Here is a 20,453-nt window from a genome sequence, read left to right as displayed (position 1 = left end):
GCTACTCCCTCCCACGTGGGGGAGGAGAGATCAGCACCTCGCATGACGTCACCAGTTCGTATAAATCCAGCCAAGGTGCTGCGAGGCTCCAGACCCGAGAGCTCGTGAGAGGGACAGCTCAGCTGAGACATGCAAAGGTAGGGAGACACACATCCGCATCTTCCTCTCCCTTCCTTATTTAGGGCATTATCCTCATGTGGGTTTTGTTTTTCTTGTGCACGGATTCTTAAAGAGTTACTCCCATGTGAGGCTTGTTGTGTGTGCAGACTCATTCAAATCCTTTTGTATGACGTGCTGAACAAGTCCAGTAAAGTGTGCATGCTGCTGGGTGTTGTTTTGCCAGACCACTTTGGGGATTACAGGGTGTTTTCTGTGGTTTTGACACTCAGCATAAGAACAGAAAGAAACACTTTTAACACAGTACTGCATACTCGTCTCTCTTTGCTCTTGTTGAGACGCTTCATTAAAGACCGACACTGATCTGTCATGTTTCCCCTCAGCCCTCCCAAACCTCAGTTTGCCAGCTGGCTCATAGAGCAGGTGGAGACGGGCCAGTACACGGGCCTGTGCTATGTGGGCCCGAACAAGTTCAGAGTCCCCTGGAAGCACAACTCCAGGAAGGACTGCAACGACGAGGACAGTAAAATATTCAGGGTAGGTAGATCTGTCACTAGTGGCTTTGTTGGCACCGGTCTGACACAGTTACAGTAATACTGTGCGATACTGTGCCGCAAACACTCCTCACGGCAGCTACACTGACGGCTCATTAAGGACTCCTTCATCTCATGACTGTCAGAGCGCAGATGTGTGGCAGGTGTTTCCAGGTGCAATTATAGCATACCAACACCAGCAGTGGCACTTCTGCTTTCCTTGAGTCAAAGCAAGCAATAACAAAGTAAGCAGCACTCAGTTACGAGTAAAAATCCAAACTTTTCCTTTAGGAAACAATCAAAGAAACTGCAGGAAATACTTAAATACAGCTGTACAAGTAATTTTGTTTGAAAATACTGTATATAATTTAGAAACTGGGGGTGCTTCCCCGTATGTGATTAAATACATTTGCAATGCAACATCATGATCTGTGTTTGTCAAGTGATCATAATTCACTTGGAAGATTCGGCATTCAATGTGAGAATGATTCCTGTTTGCTGTCTTCATTTTGGATGGCAGAGTGTCCTTTCAATGAGGGATGCAAGCAGCTCAATCTGACTTCCTAAAAAGTAAAATCCCTTCAGCCATTAGATGAATGAAGTGGGGTAAAAAGTGCATTTCCGCCTCTGGTTAATATAGTAGCTGTGATCGTATTCAAACTTCTCCTGTGTGGTTGACAGGCGTGGGCGGTAGCAAGTGGCAAAATCAACGAGTTCCCCAACGACAAGGCCAGGTGGAAAACCAACTTCCGATGTGCTCTGAACAACCTCTCCGTGCGCTTCAAGATGACACAGGATAATTCCAAGAATTCAGACAACCCTCATAAAATCTATGAGATTATCAACACTGAGCGTAAGTGTAACTCAAACCGAGCCGGCCAGTTAGAGCTTGCATGCGAATTAACGTGGGAATGTTTTCTTCACCCGCAGACAACGAAGGTCCGCCAACACAAGACTCCCAGGAGGACTCTGACATGACTCCGGACATCTACAGCTATCCCATAGAGTGCTTCCCCTCGGGAACTGAGGTGAAATACTGCCCGGAGTGCACTTTCACTTCTCTGTTTTCTTTGCAACATTTGCTTCCCCTTTAATACTTGATAAATAATGCTATTCTTTTCCTTCCAAACAGCACAATATTCTTTGTGAAATGCAAAACAATTTAATGACCTTGGATCTCGGGAACCATCCATCAGGTACGGGAGTCTTAATGCAAAGGGAAATAAAAAAAAGTCCTATCAGTTGATAACACCCCATCCAGCTGTTTATAAGGAAGGTTTAATCAGCTTTTTATTGTCTTTAATAGAGGAGCAGCCTTGGACAGAGAACTATGGTCAGCACAATCCAGCTGTGATTGGCAGCTATCCAGCCGAGAACCACCCAGCGATGCTACCAGATCAGCCGTCTTACTACGAGCGTATGTTCAGCTAAATAAAGTTAATATTCCTGTATTGAATGAAATCAGAGGAGTAGCTACAGACAGTGCAGCCGCGCTGGGGCCCCCTGTCACGAGCAGCCCCACCTGATGGCAGGTGGGCCTCTAGCAAAGCTGTGGTGACAATGCTTCTGATTCCTCTCATTCAGTATATCACTGAATGCAGATGAGTTATATATCCTCAAATGTGCACATGCACCTCTGTCATGGTATCTGTAACTTTATTGAAAAAACGTCATTAGCAAGCAGTATAACTAAATTATAGGCTGCTGCCGTTCTTTTTCTCCACAGTGCAACCAAGCAGCAGCTAAAAACAGACAGTACAGACCTCCACATGTGGACCAATGCTCTGTTCAAATTCACTGTTACGATAAGAAGGGAAATAAGGGAGAGAACAAGAGGAGGAAGAGGCGAGATCCAGACTTAATGTCTGTGATTAAGGATTACTTGTTTTGCTGTTGTTCAACAGTGAAGAGCAAATATGAAACAATTTGTGCGATTATAACAGCTGCATAAATACGTCACTGGAAAAAAGGTTTCCCATTGATTACATGTAAAGATCTTTTATATGTTACTGATAAATTTCTTCTTTTTTTCTTACAGCAAATCCTCCACCAGTCCCCAGTTCACCTCTGCAGCCAAGTATATATGACCTGGAGGTCTCCATCCACTACAGGAAAAAAGAAATGTTTAAGACCACGATGACCACTGCCCGTCTCCAGCTCCACTACCACCACGAGGACCCTGAGCTCAACGCCCGTCACCTCTGCTTCCCCTCCACTGACAGTCTGCTGGACCACAAACAGGTACCCGACTGCATCAGTTGGACATTTTGTGTGACTTAATGAAGGAAAAGCCCAGTAAGTGCTTCCTAACAGGTCATTTCAAACTGAAATGAAATGTGCTTGGAGTCCAAATATCTAAGGGTGGAGTTGTCCCTTAAATTTATATATGAGATACTACTCATACTATATCAATCCTGTTTTTATGTCTTTCTAATCTTCTTTACACCAGATTGATTACACCAACCGCATCCTTAACAGCATCCAGAAAGGTCTGCTCCTGGAGGTGCAGGAGACTGGCATCTACGCCTGGAGGCAGGACAGGTGCCATGTGTTTGCCAGCACCAGTGACCCCAGTGTGGCTCACCCAGAGCCAAGAAAGCTGCCCCAGAACACAATGGTGGAGATCCTCAGCTTTGAGAAGTATGTGAACGGTAGGTGCGGCTCTCTTGCTCATTTATGGGAGCACAACTTATTATGAGCGCTACATGTTCTAGGAAGCCAGTTTGCACTGTGATATAAATTGTTCCACCCGTGTGTGTGCAGAGCTGAAACAGTTTAAAGAGAACAATGGTGGCTCTCCTGAATACACCATCAACATGTGCTTTGGGGAGAAGTTTCCTGATGGGAAAGCCTTGGAGAAGAAGCTGATCGTAGTCAAGGTAACACTCCTAATCTCTCTTTGTCTGATCTTCACCTCAAAGACAGATAACTAGGGTTTGGCTATCCAGCAATCAAATTCAGATCCCTTCACCTCTGCAGTTTTTAAGTGCTGTGAAACATCTCTGTCCGCGTGCCCCTGCAGGTGGTCCCCCTGATCTGCCGACACTTTCACGAGATGGCCCACATCGAGGGAGCCTCGTCTCTTCACAGCGCCAACGTCAGCCTACAGATCTCGCACAACAGCCTCTACGATCTCATTAACTCCGTCTTTGGTCTGCCAACGGCTGAGCTGGAGCTGTCGCGGGCTGCTGAGCCTTTTCTATCTCAGATCTGAATTTTTTTTCCCTCACACTCGGCCCTAAGAGGGACCACTTCAACTATCTATGGGACCTCATGATGCACCACATCCTGCTCCTACTCAAAGCTTTGCTACAAACATTACCTAACTGGCGACCTGTTGAATGTGTCACAGCAGATGAAACAGGAATGAACAGAATGAAATTGTGTATTACATAATGTGCCGTTTCTGACCAACTGTAGCTCCATCCTCCTGCTTATTTCATGTTCACATTAAGTCACAAACTGTCACCGAAAACTGACATTTCTATCACTACATAAGTAAAAATAGACTCCTCCACGGTTAGACTGTTTCATAACTCAAAGGCTACTGGCCTTGCCTTGAATTGAACCTTTATATGAGTGTCGTAAATGTTAAATCATCTCTTGATGAAATGCCCGATTCAGTTGATGTTACAATCCTGATTCCAAAAAAGCTGAGACACATGTAAACGTGATCATTTGCAAATCCTTTTTGAGTCGTACTCAGTTGAAAACAGAAAGAGACAATATATGTAATGTTTTACCTCATCAGCTTCATTCATTTGGTTGTCATTTTATTCATTTACAAAGGACTTCATCCTGTTTTCATTTACATTTTACTGAGACCAAACATTTTTGGAATCAGGGTTGAACATGTATAAGGTTACCAAATAGTGCCTTACATGATGGTAAATACATTCTACCGCGTAAACCTTTTTGATCACGTTTACGAGCTTGTAAACGGGAGCTGAACATAAAGCTAAATCATGTATGTATCTAAGTGTTTTTGTGTCATACAGCCAGTGAAGACAGTATATTTGTATATTAAAATGTCTATTGTGAATATTTTGATCTTCAGAGTTTTTTAGCCATTTTTTTAACTTGCTGGTCATCTTGCACTTTTCGTACTACTTAAATCTACCTGGCTTTATTTGGATTGCAAATAAACTGTTTAACCTTGAATAAGGTCTCATTTTTGTAATACCACTGTGCACCAACGTATCAAAAATGCTGAGAAGTAATATACAGAGATCTTGTTATAGATCAATTTAAAACAATTTTACGGTATAACCTACTGCTTCCTTACAGCCATATCGCCTTTTTTCAAAGAGAAGTTGGGCTTTTTAAACCTGGGCTGAGTCCCCGTAGTAGGTACTGATGTTGAGCCCTTAGACTGAAACTTCAGGTTTGTCCATGATAACCCAGAGAGGACTGTTTTTATCAAAACACTGGCCCTGAAAAGAAAATACAAATGACTACGTGGAGGCTGTTTTCTGTCTGTGGTGGCTCAGGTTAAAATTCAACACCAAGATATACGAGGTGACTACAGACAGACAAAATAGTGCATGTAGTAAAGTCTATCTAAAGATGTTACCACTTAAAGCCCCAAATCCTCAATACCGAAATATGATGACAGAACAGAATATAACCAAGTACTTGAATGAAGCTGAGACAAAATCCTATTTATCATCAGTGATTTATTATCATTTATGTTCTCTCTTAGAAACACCTGGCCTGTTTGATCAAGTAAATGGAGAAAAAAAGTAAAATACATTCAGATAAACATGAGCACCTGCTTTTTGAGATTCTTCCACTCCTCAACCTTGGCTTTATAAAGCCAAATTAAATGTGACAACAAAGTACAAGGCAAGTCCGACCAACCACCAAACCATCAGTGTTTACAGGAGGCAGACGAACAAATATAGACATAAAAAACCAAAAAGGTGAACAAATATTTTCAAATACAAAACGTAAACCAATCAAGTCTACAAACTAGAACCATTTATGTCAATCATTCACAACAGGCAACACAGATGAAAGGAACATATAAGTGGATATATCAAATCTATATTATTTACAACAAATCTAAAATTGTTTAATTACTCTACTGATAAATTTTCTACAAAAATTGCATAACAGTGTCTTTCCTTAATGTGACAACGGTCTTTAATATGCATACTCTGCATACTTTTATATGGACTCATAACCAACAGAATGAGTTTTTCCTCTGATAAATACCCGCTCCCTCCCACAAAACAAAAGACGCCATAGAAAACTGAAAGCTCACACTGCATGCTCCCAGTGATATGCCTGTGGAGAAAGCTACCTGACTTATCGCCTCATGGAAGGGTCTTTTGAGATTTGCCTCTTTAAGGCACAACCTCAAGGTCTCCTGTTAAGTTTCTGAGCTGCTTTACAACAAAATACTGGTTCTTGGCAGTGACGGTCCAAGCACAAGACACCTACAGGTGCTGTTCAAGTGATCAACAAAATAAGTTTGTCCTGAAAATTCGGTTAAGAGAGAAAGCTTGACGTTAGAGAAAATGTTCTGTCATGAAGCTGTGAGCAAATCGTATTTAATCATTTTGTCAGAGCGATCAAACCCTGTAGTATGACACAAAGTACATCCTGTTATGTAATATATGAATGAGTGTTTGCAATGGGAGTGGCTGTCCTAGCCTGTAGTCACACCTCCTCACGGGCTGTCAGAGGTTTTCGTGGCCTCAGTCTGAACCTCCTGTGCCTTCCCTGAGTCATCTCCTTTCTTGTGTTTCCTAGCATGTTTGTATTTTTCCACGTATGCCTTTACCAGATTGCCCACCTTCACTGGGTTGATCTCTCCGCTCTTGCTGTGGCACACCTGATGACCAGGAACACAAGATTACTACATGGAAATTCTCAGGGAAAACCAATTCAACTGATGCCCCAAGTAACTGAGAAAGGCCTGAAGTCACAACTTAAAAGCTACTAGGGCTTTAAGTAGTTGGTCGGTGACAAACCTTTCAGTATCTTGGCAAAATGTTTAACCCACCTTCTGGACGGCTTTGCGGAGAATCTCTTTGTATTCATCCTTGTTGATGTCTCTCCTCTGGTAGAAAGGCTTGATGGCTAGCTTCACCTCTTCTATAGCTCTCTCCTGCATGTGCAGCTTCTTCAAGTACTGGTGGAAGGAGAGAAAAAAAACATCATATGTCATGATGCCGTTTCCACAAGTAATCTCAAAGAAGGAGGAGTTATAACATTCATTCAAAACCATGACATTAGGTCACTTGAGATATTCAGTTCCAAGCTTAAACACCCAAAAGCCAGAATGACCTTGTCTTTCCTCAACAAATCCCCCTCCTCTGCCTCTCCTTGCCCAGTGGTCGATAACCCCTCAGGATGTACACCATCAGATCTAGAGGAGCTGCTGAGAAAACCAACAGCATCCTTCTTGGCAGGGTCACTGACAGCTACAGCGATGTCCTGTGAAAGTCAAGGGAGATTAAAAACCAAAAAATCAGACCAAGTCTAAAACATTACATGGATGAAAGATAATTCATCAATAATTCAGGACTGTTACATATGTAATACAGACGTAACATATGTAGACTTTTGTATGACATGTCTGTGTCTGTAGGAGATTAAGTGATTTAGTTTGGTATTAGTGACTACATTAGATGTGTAACAGTTTTGATTTCCAGAATATGGCTTTTACTTTCATTTAGTCTGAAAATGCTTCAGTGTCAGTTTCAGTTTCTACCACGTGACCTCAACCTGACAACACATTTGTTCTTTTTAGATAAATACTGCCACCCTCTGGTTATTTAACCACATTAATCTGATGCATCTCTAAAAGTGACTCGGTACCACCTGACTGGATGTCTGTCCTGTTGAAGACGGTCTGCGAGCGCCTTCTTGCTTCAGCCTCATTTTGTACAGGGCCAGCTCTGAAAGAGTAAGAAAGAATTCAGAAAACATTTAGCTTGGAGCTAGACACAGAACACAGTTTCAATCTCTGCCTGTGAGGCAAAATATCAAGACAACGTTATTCAAAGCTTATGTGTGTAAGAAAAACAAAATATTACAACAAAAACAGGCAACTGTGGGTCAAACCTGATCTAGAAACACTTTGTGCACTTTTTAAATTGGCCACATCTGTTAGCTGGATGTATTGAACTGGTGTGGAGCCATGTAGCAGCAACACTTACTGCTTGCTGATTTCTCTGGTTGAGGCCCCTCAGGCTCCTGGATATTCCAGGTAACCCTCTTCACTTGAGTCTTGGACTTGGCTCCCACTACAGCCGATTCATTCTTCCCTTCTTCTACTTCCTTCTCTTGTTTGACCGATGCACCTTTTTCTTCTATGCGCTCAGACTTCACATAGTCCAGATTGTCTAGCATCACATCGACATTGAAGTCATCATCAGAGTCTGAGGGTAGCTCAACTTCCTGCTTTACAGGGACAGTCAACCCCATAGTGTTTGGTTGTTCAGTGGAAGACGTTAACCCTGGGCGTGACTGAAAGACTGTATCCTGGAGGCTGTCTGCAGTCACAGGCGTGGTCAGCGTAGAAGATGAGGTGACAGGGGGTAAGTGGCGTACTTCTGGAGAACTTGGCTCAGATTTAATTATGGGGATTTCACAAGTCTCAGTCTTGATGGGGTTTTCTTTCTTTCCCTCATCTAAGCCTTCGACTGCCACCAAAGTGTCGATGAAAGTTTCTTCTTTCTTAATTGGTTTAGTAATATGAGAATCTTCAAACATATCAACAGGTGGTTGTTTTTCTTTCTTAATTTCTTTTCTATCCTTTGTCTCTTTCACCATTTCTGCTTTTGAGGCCTGGCAGTCTGTCCTGAGGTCTTTGCCTTCCTTTTTAACTTTAGAGGCGGCAGCATCCTGTTTATTCACTCGAGAAACGTTTTCTTCTTTGAGGGAGCTTTGAGTGGTATCCTTCTCTTTTTTCTTGGCATGTAATTGTTTTGTGTCCTTAGAGGAGGAAACACAGGAGGCTGAAGTTTTCTGTGGTCTCCTGGATGATGATCCTTCTTCTTTCCTTCTCTCTCTTGAGCTGGATCTAGACCTGCATCTCCTATTGTCTTTTGATTGCGACTTCCCCTTCTCTCTGGAGAGGAGAGATGATTGTTGCAGTCGTGTGTGGTCTGTCCTCCTTTCCCTGGATCTGGATCTGGACCGTGATTTTGAGCAAGACCGACCACGTTTACGGTCTTTCGATCGAGATCTGGACCTGGATCGAGATTTTGACCGAGACCGACCATGTCTCTTGTCCTTTGACACCTGTCTTCTCTCACAGTCTCCTTCTCTGCCATCATTTCTCTCCTTGCTCCTGTGTTTATGCGTCTTCCTCCGCAAGCGCTCTCTGCTGCTAGAGCTGGAACCAGACCTAAAATCAGTAATGACAAAAAAAAACCTTTAACCGAAGAAAACCACTTGGTCTTCAATAAAGGTCTTGACATCAAACAGACAGTTGCTAAATAGATGATACCAGAAATACTGGACAAAGTCTCACATTACATTACCTTGATCGCCTCCTGTCTTTGGATCGTGACCGGGACCTCCGTCTCTTTCTGCGAGTCCTGTCAGGGGAAGTTGACTGCGAGCTTTCTGAGGCTGAGTGTGCCCTCCTCCTCTCTCTGGACCTTGACCGCCTGGAACTCCTTTCTCTGTCCTTCTCCTTTTCTTTCTGCCGGCATCCCTGGCCTGAGGCTGGATGGTCTACCCTCCTGCCTCGGTCTGTCTCTGGACTGCTAGAGCGTCGCTGCTTTGAAGCATGGCAGGTTTTCTTCTTAAGATCCAAATCTCTTGATGGGGATTTGGAACAGGATTTGAAATCTGATTTAGTGTCTCCCTTTTGTTTCTTCTTGGTGGGAGCGGAGCTGGATGCTGATGAATCATTCTTACAGTTAGGGGAAGCACTGCTGGGAGTTCCAGCACTCCTCTCTTCTAAAGCCTCTCTCTCAGTCTTTACAATGTCCAGGCTGTGATGAACAGGTGGTTTAGTGTCTTCTGTCCTTGAATTCATACTTCTTACGCTGTCACCAAACCTTTTAGCTTCCCCTGCTACATCTAACCCTGGCTCTTTCTTAACTTTAGTGTCAAGTAATGTTGTGCGTTTCTCAGCCTTAGTGTCTACTAGTCTGGATTCGTTTTCAACCTTGGCATATTCCTCTGAACATCTGATCTCCTGTGATATGGTGTCTTGAGTACTAGCTCTCCTTGGTTGTTCCTCTGAGATCGCAAACTCCTGTGTTTCAGTTTTCACATGAACCAGGTCCTGCTTGCTTTGCACTGAATCCTCCTTGTTTCCTAAACTAGGAGCCTTCCCTTCATGTGTAGCACGTCGAGAGCTGCCATCCAGGCTTGTGCTCTCATCTTCATCGTCTGAGCTGCTTGAGTCTGACAGAGTGGGATTAAAGGGATCGTAGATATTATTACTCTCTTGTTCTTTATTGACGAGCGGACGTGATGCCAGGAGCATCTGTTTATCCCTGTGCAGCTGTCTCTTTCTTTCTTCATCTTCTTTTTCTCTCCAGGGCTCCTGCATGCTGCCTCCGCTGGCAGAGGATGACCCGCTGCTCAGCCGCCTTGAATTCCAGGAGTTCCCACTGGAGTTAATGCGGAAGCTCACTGATGATGAAGATGAGGAAGATGAGGAATAACGTGGTTGGCTGGCAGAAGAGCCAGAGGAAGAGGAAGAAGAGGAGAAAGAGTTGGAAAAGGTTGATGACGAGCCTGCTCCGTCAGGCCTCTGCCTCTGGGTCTGACCGCCATTCCTGCCCTTTTGCTGATCGACACTTTGCTGCCTTCCTTTGTCCCCAGCGAGGCTGTTCACCCCTGTTTCTGGCATGCTGTAACCATTTCTTCTGGTGGTAGAATTACTGCTATTTCCCCTACTACCACTACTGCTTCTATTAGTGTCATTTGTGATACCACCACTCTCCCTTTTTATTTTTGGTATCCTAGGAAGCACTGACACGTCTACCCACATGGGCTTTGTAGGTGCTTTTTTATGTTGGGAATGTGATGGTGCTATTCCCTTGCTCTTGGAGCTGGAGTCTAGGGAGGGGTGGATGGATGAGGAGGGGCTGGGGGCTCTGGTTCCCCTGTGACCAGGAAGGTGGGAGGGTCTGATTGAATGACGTGGCTGCAAACTTGGATGACCAGAATGGGCTGATGGTTGGATGTGGCTGGCTGAGGAGGGCATGTGGGTGGGTAAGTGAGAGGAGCTCTGGGAGAAAGGCCTGTTGATGGAACTATGGGAGGATCCTGGAAGGTCTCCGTTGTAGTGGGGAGACAGAGAACTGTCTCCTTGGTTGGGTGACATCACTGGGTTGATGTGGGTGCTGGTATCTCCAGAGCTAATGCTTTTGCTGCAACCTGGCTTTAATGCTGATGGCATCACTGTAACACAAAAAAAACATACAAATTATAAACGCCTATGAAGAGTGAAATAATTGGGTTACTTTGCTCTGCAGACTGCACTGACTTACGCGCTGTACATTACTCACAGTAATTATTTTGAGTGAAACAGTGTTGAGGAAAACCAGAAAACGGGAAATGTTGACAACAGGCTCAGTCAGTCACAATCAGCTGAGAATGAGTGAGGAATAACTCACAGCCTGCTCAAAGTTTGATATTCACCAACTGGACATGCATAAGTTAAGTTGAAGTAAATTTGAAGTTGTTTTATATTCAACAGCTGGACTTGAAAAATAGCTCTATTTCAATAGCATAGTTATTTTCTTTTCCAACAACCAACCTCAGCAACCAACAGCTACAACACATTTAATAAAATCTCACTGTTTAAATTTGGTGTTTCAGAATGTGGCACACACTTACTTGGCTTTGTAGCTTTAAGGGAACCATCTCGATTAATGACGACATCAGAGCTGTCCATCAAGAGCATGCTCTGTCCTGATAAGATGCTGCCCAGCAGGTCAGGTACAGGAGCTGCCTCCACAACACCCCCTGACTGGGGGACATTCATACTCCTCCTGGTGTAGCAAAGCAAACTTTCATTAAGATCAACCATATTTCTTATGTATTTATAAATCTAGATACCATATTAATCATGAAGACCGAGACACCTACAACACCCACAATTATGAGGTATTGCATTTGTGAGATACTATGGTGTGTACCATGATGTATGTTAGTAGTGTTTTGAAATTGTTGTTTAATATTTCTGGATTATTAATATGCTCATCAGTTTTGACTCTTAGCAAAACTGATTACAGATTTTTACATTTTTTTTTTATTTAGAAAAGAAAATCCAAGATATGTCTAAAGCGAAGACAACCTTTGTACCGGCACTGAAACAGCGCAGATAGATATGCAACAAAATCCAAGCAGCGGCTGGCATGACGCAGTTATCCTTACTGGCTAGGCTTCTTACAGGCTTGCTAATAACTCATTTGAAGAGGTGGATCTCCAAGACAGCATTGTGTTCTGAACACACACTAACTTGAATGCATCAGTTATGGACAAATTTGTGCAGAGGTGTTCATGATACTAAACATTCATGAACTCTGGATTGATTCTATTCAGGAATTCAGCCAGCCATCTTCATTGTAGGAAAAAGCCAACAACAATCCTTTCTTCCACGCACAATCATGTTTTGAGACAGAGTGTACATAGAGAGGAGGGGCTATTCACAGAGGGGTTCATTGTCAATGTGTGTCAATGAGCAAGAGTGGGGCAAGGAGGGCTGAGCAACAGCTCCAAACAGCTCTACAATGAAATAAGAGTTTACCCATTTTAAATGGTAAAAAATAAAAATAAAAAAATCGATATATATCAAGGTCAATGTTGATATTGCAGTGGGCCACCACAAATAAATCAATGTATTTGATACACTGCGATCTACTCGCATTAGCCAGTCCTGGGTCATTATAACTGGAACTGACAAGATATAAAAATAATCCTGCATTCTTACACTATGTTGCAGCAAGTGCTTGTCATGTTAGAGATTGATAAATAGAATCAAAAAGCATGTCCCCCACTTAGTTATAAACACGAACAAGATCCAAATCAGAACCTCCTGACATATAACAGCAAAAAGTTGATGTTACCTGGAAAGTCTTGCAGTGACAGGTCGCGCTACAGGCTGGTGAGAGCGAAGAGCAGAGCGAGAGATCCCTCTTCTCTTGGCCTCCAGCAGTGATGTCACGTGGGCCTGCTGCTCTTCCTCCTCACTGGTCAAAACAATATCGTAAGGCACAATTAGCTTGATAATAAACACTGTATACGCTCAGACACAAACAAAAACGTACATAAATACTAGCCAAGCATGTACTACATACTTTAATAGACGATAGTGATAGCCACATAATAATGATTATGATAGTCCTATTTGTAAACTGGATTTGTAATAGTAAATTGATATTGATTGTTTTGATTGTAAAAACTATTCGCATTACACATCCATGCTGTGTCGCATCAAAGCAAAGCACAAACTGGGCTGAAAGGATTCCAGTGGACAGACATGTCAAAGAAAACAAGCTAGGTTCAAAGTATGTGATCAGGAGCCAGGACCACTAGACCAGCATGTGATGCATTCTCTACATATCAAACTATATCACAAATATCGACGAATACATGTAAAATGGTACTTGGATCAGCACTACAATATGAACAAGTCTTCTTACCAATCTATAAACGGATCCAGGTCAAATGGATCTCCATAGATCGACAGGGACGCAGCGCCTATGTCAGCACGCATGCCACTTAGTGTGTGCTCTGATGGCCGATATACTGTAGGAAGTGAAGAGCTCTTCTTGTCCTTTACTATTCCAAGATTATTAGCAATACGGCCTCGAGGAGTCCTTTTCAACACCTAGTGGTAAACAAAGTTAGAGTTTATCTCGAGAGAAAAGCATCTTGAAATTATCTGACTACAATGTAAATTAGTTATTCATTGTTAACATTCAGTGTTAGATACATCTAGAGAACCGTTTCAAACCAAATCTCGTAAAGCCTGATGTTGATGACACACTTACCAGCTTTTTTTTGGATTTAGTCCTCCTCATTTTCCGTTTCCTTCTCTTGACTCCAGTACTTGTTACTTTACCTTTTTTACCCACAGCAGAAGACGGCTTCTTCCTTTTAACCTTTCTGCGCCTTCCTGTTCAATCAATCATAAAAGCTATTCCTCATTAAAAACATCACTATTTAATGGCCATGTCTTATTTTTTCCTTCTACTATTTCCCTTCTACTACCTGTTCATGTGTGTGCTTGTTATTATTCTAACCCTCGCTGAAAATTGTTCTGCATCTCTATCTGTGTGCTTACTTACTGGTCGTGTGCCTGTGGCTAGATGGAAAACGAGGTGTGAAGTCTCGTATATACACAGACGTGTTGAGCCCTGCCACCACAGCATTAATGGTCTCATCAAGCCAAGTGGACTGAATCAGATACGTGGGAGCCAACTAGTAAGAAAAAAATATGCATAACGCCACTGTTTTAACCAACAATTAATGTCTAAACATAACTCCCAAACACATGCACTGTTTCTTAAAGGCGCCATATTATGTTTTTAGGGGTTTTTTTTTCTGTCTTTTACTCTTATATAGCTTTTTGATGTATGCAAAATCTGCAAAGTTACGAACACCCAAATCCACAACAGTCATTCTCTCCTACAGAAAACACTGCTCCTAAAATGTCTTCTCAATAGTTCAACCTTTTCTTCCATTACTTATCTATAAAACTTGTTATATGAGGATGTGGAAGGTACAAGGAAAGCATGCCAGTTTCTACATCTTCAACTCATCATCTACTCCCACCATCTGAGGGTGTCCTGGTCCAGTTTTGATGAAAATGTAAAAGGACTGGGAAAACTACCGAATTGTGTGTGTGCATACTGCTTTGTTTACGAGCGCTGGGAACGATTAAAGCTCAAGAATGGATCAATAGCGGCTGTCCGTTACCCGACTTCAAACATGGCCATGGTTTATGTTGTTTTACAGTGAATGTAGCAGGTTAGCCTGTTGAACTTGGCGTTAGCATGATGCGCAGCTAATGTGGCTACTCCCACTGGCTGGAGCGATGTTGGACTACTGCTGTAACTCTGACGGATAGTCAACTCAAAGTATGTGAAAGGGTAGGTCTGCTATTTTTAAACCTGAGCCCTGGCATACCCTTCTTGACCTGGCGGTCGTGCCGTTAAAAGAAAGTTGCGGGTTTCTTCATTCAAAACTACTTGCGATGCAGCAAACAAACAAATGCACGTTTTCCTGCGTCTCAATCATCACGCTCCACCAACAATAACGCGAGATTTCTCTCACTGTAACAGCCAACCGGCTAATTTACAATAAACATTATGTGATGAAGCCAAGCAGCTAAACACTGTACGGTTTGTTAAAGTATACAAGCATAATCTTGCATAGTGTTACCTGCCACTTGTCTGTCTACGCATTCAGTAATATTTAATTTCCAGTGATGTTTACAGGTATGCGTCGTATGTTAAAAACCGAAAGGACGGATTGAAGTCACTATCGACGCGTTCAGGGTACTCACCCAATTTTTTTTTTTTTTTTTTTTTTTGCCTGATGATACACCTGAATTAGCAGTCAGTCGAGGTTTAATTCGGCGTGTATCGGATACACCAACCTGTCCATATTTGAGTGAGAAATCCTAATTTTTTAAGCGGTTCGCCCCTCATTCCCATGGATACCGCCCACAAAAATAGCGCAGCTTAGCGACGGTTCCTGGTGGGGAGTTGAGGCGACAGAATCCAGTCAGTAAAGTTTGAATGAAAATAAAGTGCAACTCTATGGAGATGCATCGAATTGACAACAAGACTGCCGACATTGTAACGCCTTTTGTCTAGTAATGCGCTTTTGCGTAAGGAGTTTTTAGTATGTCGTATTTCTTAAAGGCAGTTTGGCACAATATTTTCCCTGTAGAGTGCAGTGACATTTCGTTTAGTTTAAATACTGTGTGTTTATTTTTTATTGTTTGACTGCCACAGAAACACTAGGTAACAGCTAAAGTATGATAAGGTTGTCAGGCATCCATTGACAGCGGTTAGTTATTGGTTTGATCAATGGTTTACAGTGTAGTAAATTACTGATGGTGGCAAATAAGGCTACTTATCAGCTACTCAATCATTCACCCAGAGGCAGCTAATATTTTTCTGTAAAACATGATGTCCTCTTTCTGTCAGTCTGGCCTTGAGAAGTTTTTATTTGGTGTGTTTAATGTTTAACATGTAAAAAAATATATTGTTGTTTTTATTGTTGTTATATGGACGCCTAGTGGTGTGTGTGTACGTGTTGCTACGGTGTTTTCTTTATAGGCATGCACTTAAGGTGATGATATAGCTATGTGTGAAAAAAGAAATGGTCAGGAATGAATTTGCTTGGCAACACTGTGTAACTTTGATTGGCACCCAGCAGCTATCTTGCTCAGTCAAGTTTTTGTTATTGCGGTGATATTCACAGTAGAAGTCCAGCTAGACTGGATAGTGGCTGCAAACACTGGCAGAGCTGTGAGCTGCAAGCTTGTAGGAGCTGACTAAGCAGAGCAGATTGACCTTTTCAGGAGTGGGGCCTTAAAAAGAGGGTGGATGGAGGTGCTGCAACTATGTACAATGAGAGATTTTTTTTAACATTAAGGCATGTACACTTTTTTTGGAAGACCCCCCCCCCCCCCCCCCCCCCCCCCCCACCACCACCACCACCACCACCACCACCACCAAATAAAGGCATGAACCTGAAAATGAGCATAATATGGCCTCTTTAACACAAGCACATCAATCAGCAATCAAATACAACAAACATCAAAAACACATGCTGTCATTTCTTCTGTCAGTTGGATTAAAGTACATCATCCTCAAGCACAATTTAGTAAGTCAGAAATGTGATCAGTAAATTTAATCTGCACAACAATAAATGTTCAACATCAAGACATTTCTTTAAAATACAACCTTGTGCATATGCTGTGGAAGTGAGTTAAAAAATAAGTCAAAACGGAAGCATCACGCCTCATGCCAAACCTGCGATGTGCGTGCCTGTGTGATGCGATGTCGATTCACATTAGCTCGAACCCTTTCACTCTGCTGCGTCCGGGCAATAGCTCTGGTGGGACCTGCAGCATGGGACCCAGAGCGACTGGTGGCAGGACGGGCAGTAGACGGTAGACTCTCTGTATCACTAATGTCTTCACCTGAGCCCCCTGAGACAAGACGATTTACAGGGCTGACTTGTGAAAAGTTGCTAATGAACAGTTCTTGGCCTTCTTAAGCACAGCCACTTGTAATATAAGGAATGAAGCTATTGGTTGATACGTTGTTGGAGAAAGTGAGTTTCATACATAAAAGCAATATTTCTTATCGTTCTTTTGTGGCAATGTCTTTTATATTTTTTTTTATAGTTGTACATATATATAGTAAACTTTTATTTTGTATTTTTCTATTCTGTTGTAATTCCTACTGCTATTGCCTGCTGCCTATAACACTCGAATTTCGCCAGCTGGGGATTTATAAAGTCTTATCTAAAGAGTAATTCCACAGAGAAAATTAATTAAAAACAAATACATAAAAACATCAGCAGCATTTTTGAGATCATTAATTCACTGAAATATGTCAAATACTGTATATTATGAGATGGAATATTCCAACTGAGTTTTTTTCCTGTCTGTAAAGGACTACTAAGTCCAAAATGTTGTATGAATTTAAGAAGACAAATAAATGAAAGGCTTACTTGTGTGACGGTTGTTGGCTTCACACTCAGGGCAGAACCATTCCTCTACAGGAACAGAGTCAAGAGGTGGAGTGAGACACTCCATGTGATACCTGTAGGGGGGAAAAAAAGGCTTGACCTCTGATGATATGAATGCAGGACAGGTCTTAAGGCAGTAATAAGAAGCAAAAGTACAATGTCTATCTCACCCAGCATCACAGCCATCACAGAGCAAGAGGCGGTCCTCACGGTCACTGCCCCCACACACCTCACAGCTGGTCTGCTCCAGGTCCAAATCTACTCTTTCCTCTTGACCTTCCTTCACAGGCTTTTGTACTGTGATCTGAATGAAGCAGTCATGGCACACAAGCAATTAGGCCAGACAACATAAACATATGTAGAGTTATAAATGCACCAGAAGTAATGCTACCGAAGCATGAACACACTCACCATTTTCTTGACTTTGCCTCCATAACATTTCCTTAGGTATATGCTGTTGAAGGCAATGCGGTCTACAGGACACGAGTTTGCATTCTATGTAATGGAGAGCAAAAACACAGAAAACTGGCCATTTAGCTCACACTCCCACAGCTACTTTTTAAATGCAGAGTGTATACTGATAATCAAAAGATACAACAAAGTGTTTTCTCCTTTGGCTAATACAACATTAAGTCAGACCCACCTTGGCCCATTCAAGGATGCAGTCGAGGCAGAAGTAGTGCTCACAGCTCTCTGGTGTTGCAACAGGCTGGTTGCTGAATGAATTAAGGCAGATGGGACACTTGTCTGAGTCCTCATCCGAGCTCATCCCTGCCAGGTCAGCAGAGGTTCCCCCATAAGCTCCATCCTCGACCTTAGCATCTTCCTCCTCTTCCTCATCTGACAAAAAAAAGAGTAGAGTTCGTTTTCGTCTTTAAACTCCACAGTGAAACCATGGCTTGCTAAATTGCTTGTTGCATAATTTGACTGAGAGCAGCTACAACTTGGAGACTACAGTCTATTTTGTCATTACATGACTCTCAAATCAGACAAAGTTACTCCTACCATCTTCTTCTTCATTCCCTTCTTCTTCTTCCTCCTCATCATCCTCTTCATCTAGGTGACCCTCCTCTTCTTCCTCACCACTGTCAGATTCTCCCTCCTCAGACTCCTCTTCAACATCATCTGAGTCGTCTAAGAGGGAAAATAATATACAAATATGCACAAACAGAATGAGGCTTAAAGAGCTTTTAGGTATTTTCGATGCTGTACTCTTCTGAAAGTGAATGCAACCTGTTGAAAGAGTTTATTCATCAGCCATGAAACACAGCACAAACAAGTTACCTGAGATGGCCCACAATGCAGCCCTTTTCCCTTTGCTGTGGGAGGTATTGCGGTTGATCAGCTCATCTTGGCTGTCATCGTCATCCATGGTTGACCATTAGAAGAACGGCTGGACAGCTTCTCTGACAGTTTCTCTCTAAAACAATCATTAGAAGACAGACCACAATTGCAGACAGTGTATACATGGAAAGATGATATCTGTAGGGATTTTACTTGTGCACAATTTTAACGATTGTGACATTGGGTCTGACCGAATCTTTCAGAATTAAGTGTTGTAACGTGTTATCTACTCACTGTTTAAAAGACAGGTGATGCAGAGCAGAAATTCTCAACCAACTTTACGAAATGACAAGGTGATTTTCTGCCTGAGTCCTTGAGCAGAAAGGGAAAACCATCGTCAAGCATGTGCTCTTTGTCTATGGGGTGTAGCAATAACTAGCCACACTTAACAAACAACTTAAGTGCAGCAAGTTCTTTATACTATCCATGAATGACATTTGAAAGTATAAAACAGCAGTTTTAATGGATCAAATTGTGTAACTTACTTTTGTTGTTCGCTGACAAACAGGAAAAGGTTAACTAACACAGGTTAGCTAGCCAGCTGCAGTCTGCAGACTATGCTAACGCTACATTTGTAAACAAAGAAGAAAACTGAGCACCAAACAGAGTGCTTCACCTACGTTTCATATAAAAAATACATGCAGCGTATACGTAGATATGCACATAACAGATACACGCATTGACAAAAATATGGGACAAACCTTTGACGCTTTACTGAACAAATGACGGTAGCTAGTAACACTAGCTTCAGTGTAGCGTGTTAGCTAGCCGAAGAATAGCTAAATTTAGCAAACGTCAATTCAAAGCACCTTCGGGCTCTATGTTAGAAAAAACACTCAGTGTGCGGAGAAAATTTCACTCACATATAACCCTCATAACTACAACGTCCTATTCGTTCATTTAATATCAACGTGAAACCTACCCTATGAAGTAGTGGGAGGTATGTTAGAGTGATTTGAAGTCTTCACGGTTGTTGAGTGACACCACCGGCTGGCTGTAGACGGAAATGGCCGTGCGCAGTCAGACTACTGTGACTCTTAAAGAGACAGTAGTATATTTGTCTGAGACCAGTCGTAGACATGCAGTACACGTGAATGTAATCACAGTATTTATGTCGATTAGTGTGACAATTACTGTGCATTAATGTATATTAGAGTGCGTCCAATCACAATAATAGCACACTCTGTAACAGGGTGGTCCCCGAAACCAAAAACGGAAACTGCACTTGCTATCACTACCATTACAATTTTGACAGGTATTCCAGTACACGGACTAACAGCAGATAACAAGTTTTACCTTCACACACCGAACATATGGCCTGAAAGTGGTTCTATACACAGTAGAGCAGTTTACTAGTATGGTTCGAAATGCATGCATGAGTGAGATGATAAATTATTAAATATGTTCATGATAAACTGTGACAAGGTTATATTATACATTCAGTACTTAACTCTCACTTAGTACCATCAGTAAAAGTCTGATAAATATTCTAGACACAGTTTATTACCAGAACAATTATTCCAGTCAGGACTGTCACAAGCCACAACCCGTCAAAGCAACAGTCTACTGTCACTGTCGCCCTCTAGTGGTAATTCTAACTAGACAAAACCAGCTGTTACGTAATAAAATGTAATCCTGATTTACTACTTTATGTCATGGGGTTATGTGTATCCTGGCTGTGAATAATCCGACAGGGCTTTGACAGTCAAAAACTGGTCAGAAGTAGATTTACGTCAACCTAAACCAAAAAAGAAGTTGCTT

General features: G+C 42.2%; 2 protein-coding genes across 3 annotated transcripts; one reads left to right on the top strand and one right to left on the bottom strand.

The window, feature by feature from the left end:
* irf7 (interferon regulatory factor 7) lies at positions 1–4,804 on the top strand. The gene is made up of 10 exons (XM_041938428.1): positions 1–137; positions 501–654; positions 1,332–1,503; positions 1,581–1,678; positions 1,783–1,846; positions 1,957–2,067; positions 2,689–2,891; positions 3,100–3,301; positions 3,414–3,529; positions 3,673–4,804. Exons 1-10 carry the CDS (start codon positions 130–132, stop codon positions 3,862–3,864), a joined length of 1,320 nt encoding a protein of 439 aa, XP_041794362.1. The 5' UTR covers positions 1–129; the 3' UTR covers positions 3,865–4,804.
* Positions 4,805–5,306: 502 nt separating this feature from the next.
* On the bottom strand, positions 5,307–19,686 carry phrf1 (PHD and ring finger domains 1). Of its 2 annotated transcripts, none has more exons than XM_041939462.1 (20): positions 19,615–19,686; positions 18,927–19,004; positions 18,633–18,768; positions 18,354–18,482; positions 17,992–18,188; positions 17,760–17,843; positions 17,519–17,652; positions 17,331–17,422; positions 16,625–16,803; positions 13,925–14,057; positions 13,628–13,752; positions 13,277–13,464; positions 12,701–12,823; positions 11,469–11,623; positions 9,149–11,030; positions 7,820–9,012; positions 7,482–7,558; positions 6,945–7,094; positions 6,661–6,789; positions 5,307–6,489 (listed from the first exon to the last, which is right to left on the bottom strand). In XM_041939462.1, exons 3-20 carry the CDS (start codon positions 18,718–18,720, stop codon positions 6,325–6,327), a joined length of 5,223 nt encoding a protein of 1,740 aa, XP_041795396.1. In that variant the 5' UTR covers positions 18,721–18,768; positions 18,927–19,004; positions 19,615–19,686; the 3' UTR covers positions 5,307–6,324. The 2 variants fall into 2 exon arrangements, with proteins under 2 accessions (XP_041795396.1, XP_041795397.1); XM_041939463.1 differs by lacking the exon at positions 19,615–19,686 and adding an exon at positions 19,178–19,224.
* Between the last annotated feature and the right edge of the window lie 767 nt (positions 19,687–20,453).

The sequence above is a fragment of the Chelmon rostratus genome, chromosome 6, assembly GCF_017976325.1.
Source record: "Chelmon rostratus isolate fCheRos1 chromosome 6, fCheRos1.pri, whole genome shotgun sequence".
NCBI lineage: Eukaryota > Metazoa > Chordata > Actinopteri > Chaetodontiformes > Chaetodontidae > Chelmon > Chelmon rostratus.
Note: the sequence above shows the minus strand (reverse complement) of the source record. Positions and strands in the feature narration are given on the sequence as shown.

Bases quoted from the DNA above. Each gene is read 5' to 3' on its own strand.
- irf7 (XM_041938428.1), top strand. The intron at 1,679-1,782 runs GTGAAATACTGC...CCTTCCAAACAG, and splicing joins GCTTCCCCTCGGGAACTGAG to CACAATATTCTTTGTGAAAT. The intron at 1,847-1,956 runs GTACGGGAGTCT...TGTCTTTAATAG, and splicing joins TCTCGGGAACCATCCATCAG to AGGAGCAGCCTTGGACAGAG.
- phrf1 (XM_041939462.1), bottom strand. From the start codon at position 18,720: ATGGATGACGATGACAGCCAAGATGAGCTGATCAACCGCAATACCTCC. The intron at 18,189-18,353 runs GTAGGAGTAACT...TTTTTTTGTCAG, and splicing joins AGGGAATGAAGAAGAAGATG to ATGAGGAAGAGGAGGAAGAT. The intron at 6,790-6,944 runs GTCATTCTGGCT...TCCTTCCACCAG, and splicing joins ATTTGTTGAGGAAAGACAAG to TACTTGAAGAAGCTGCACAT.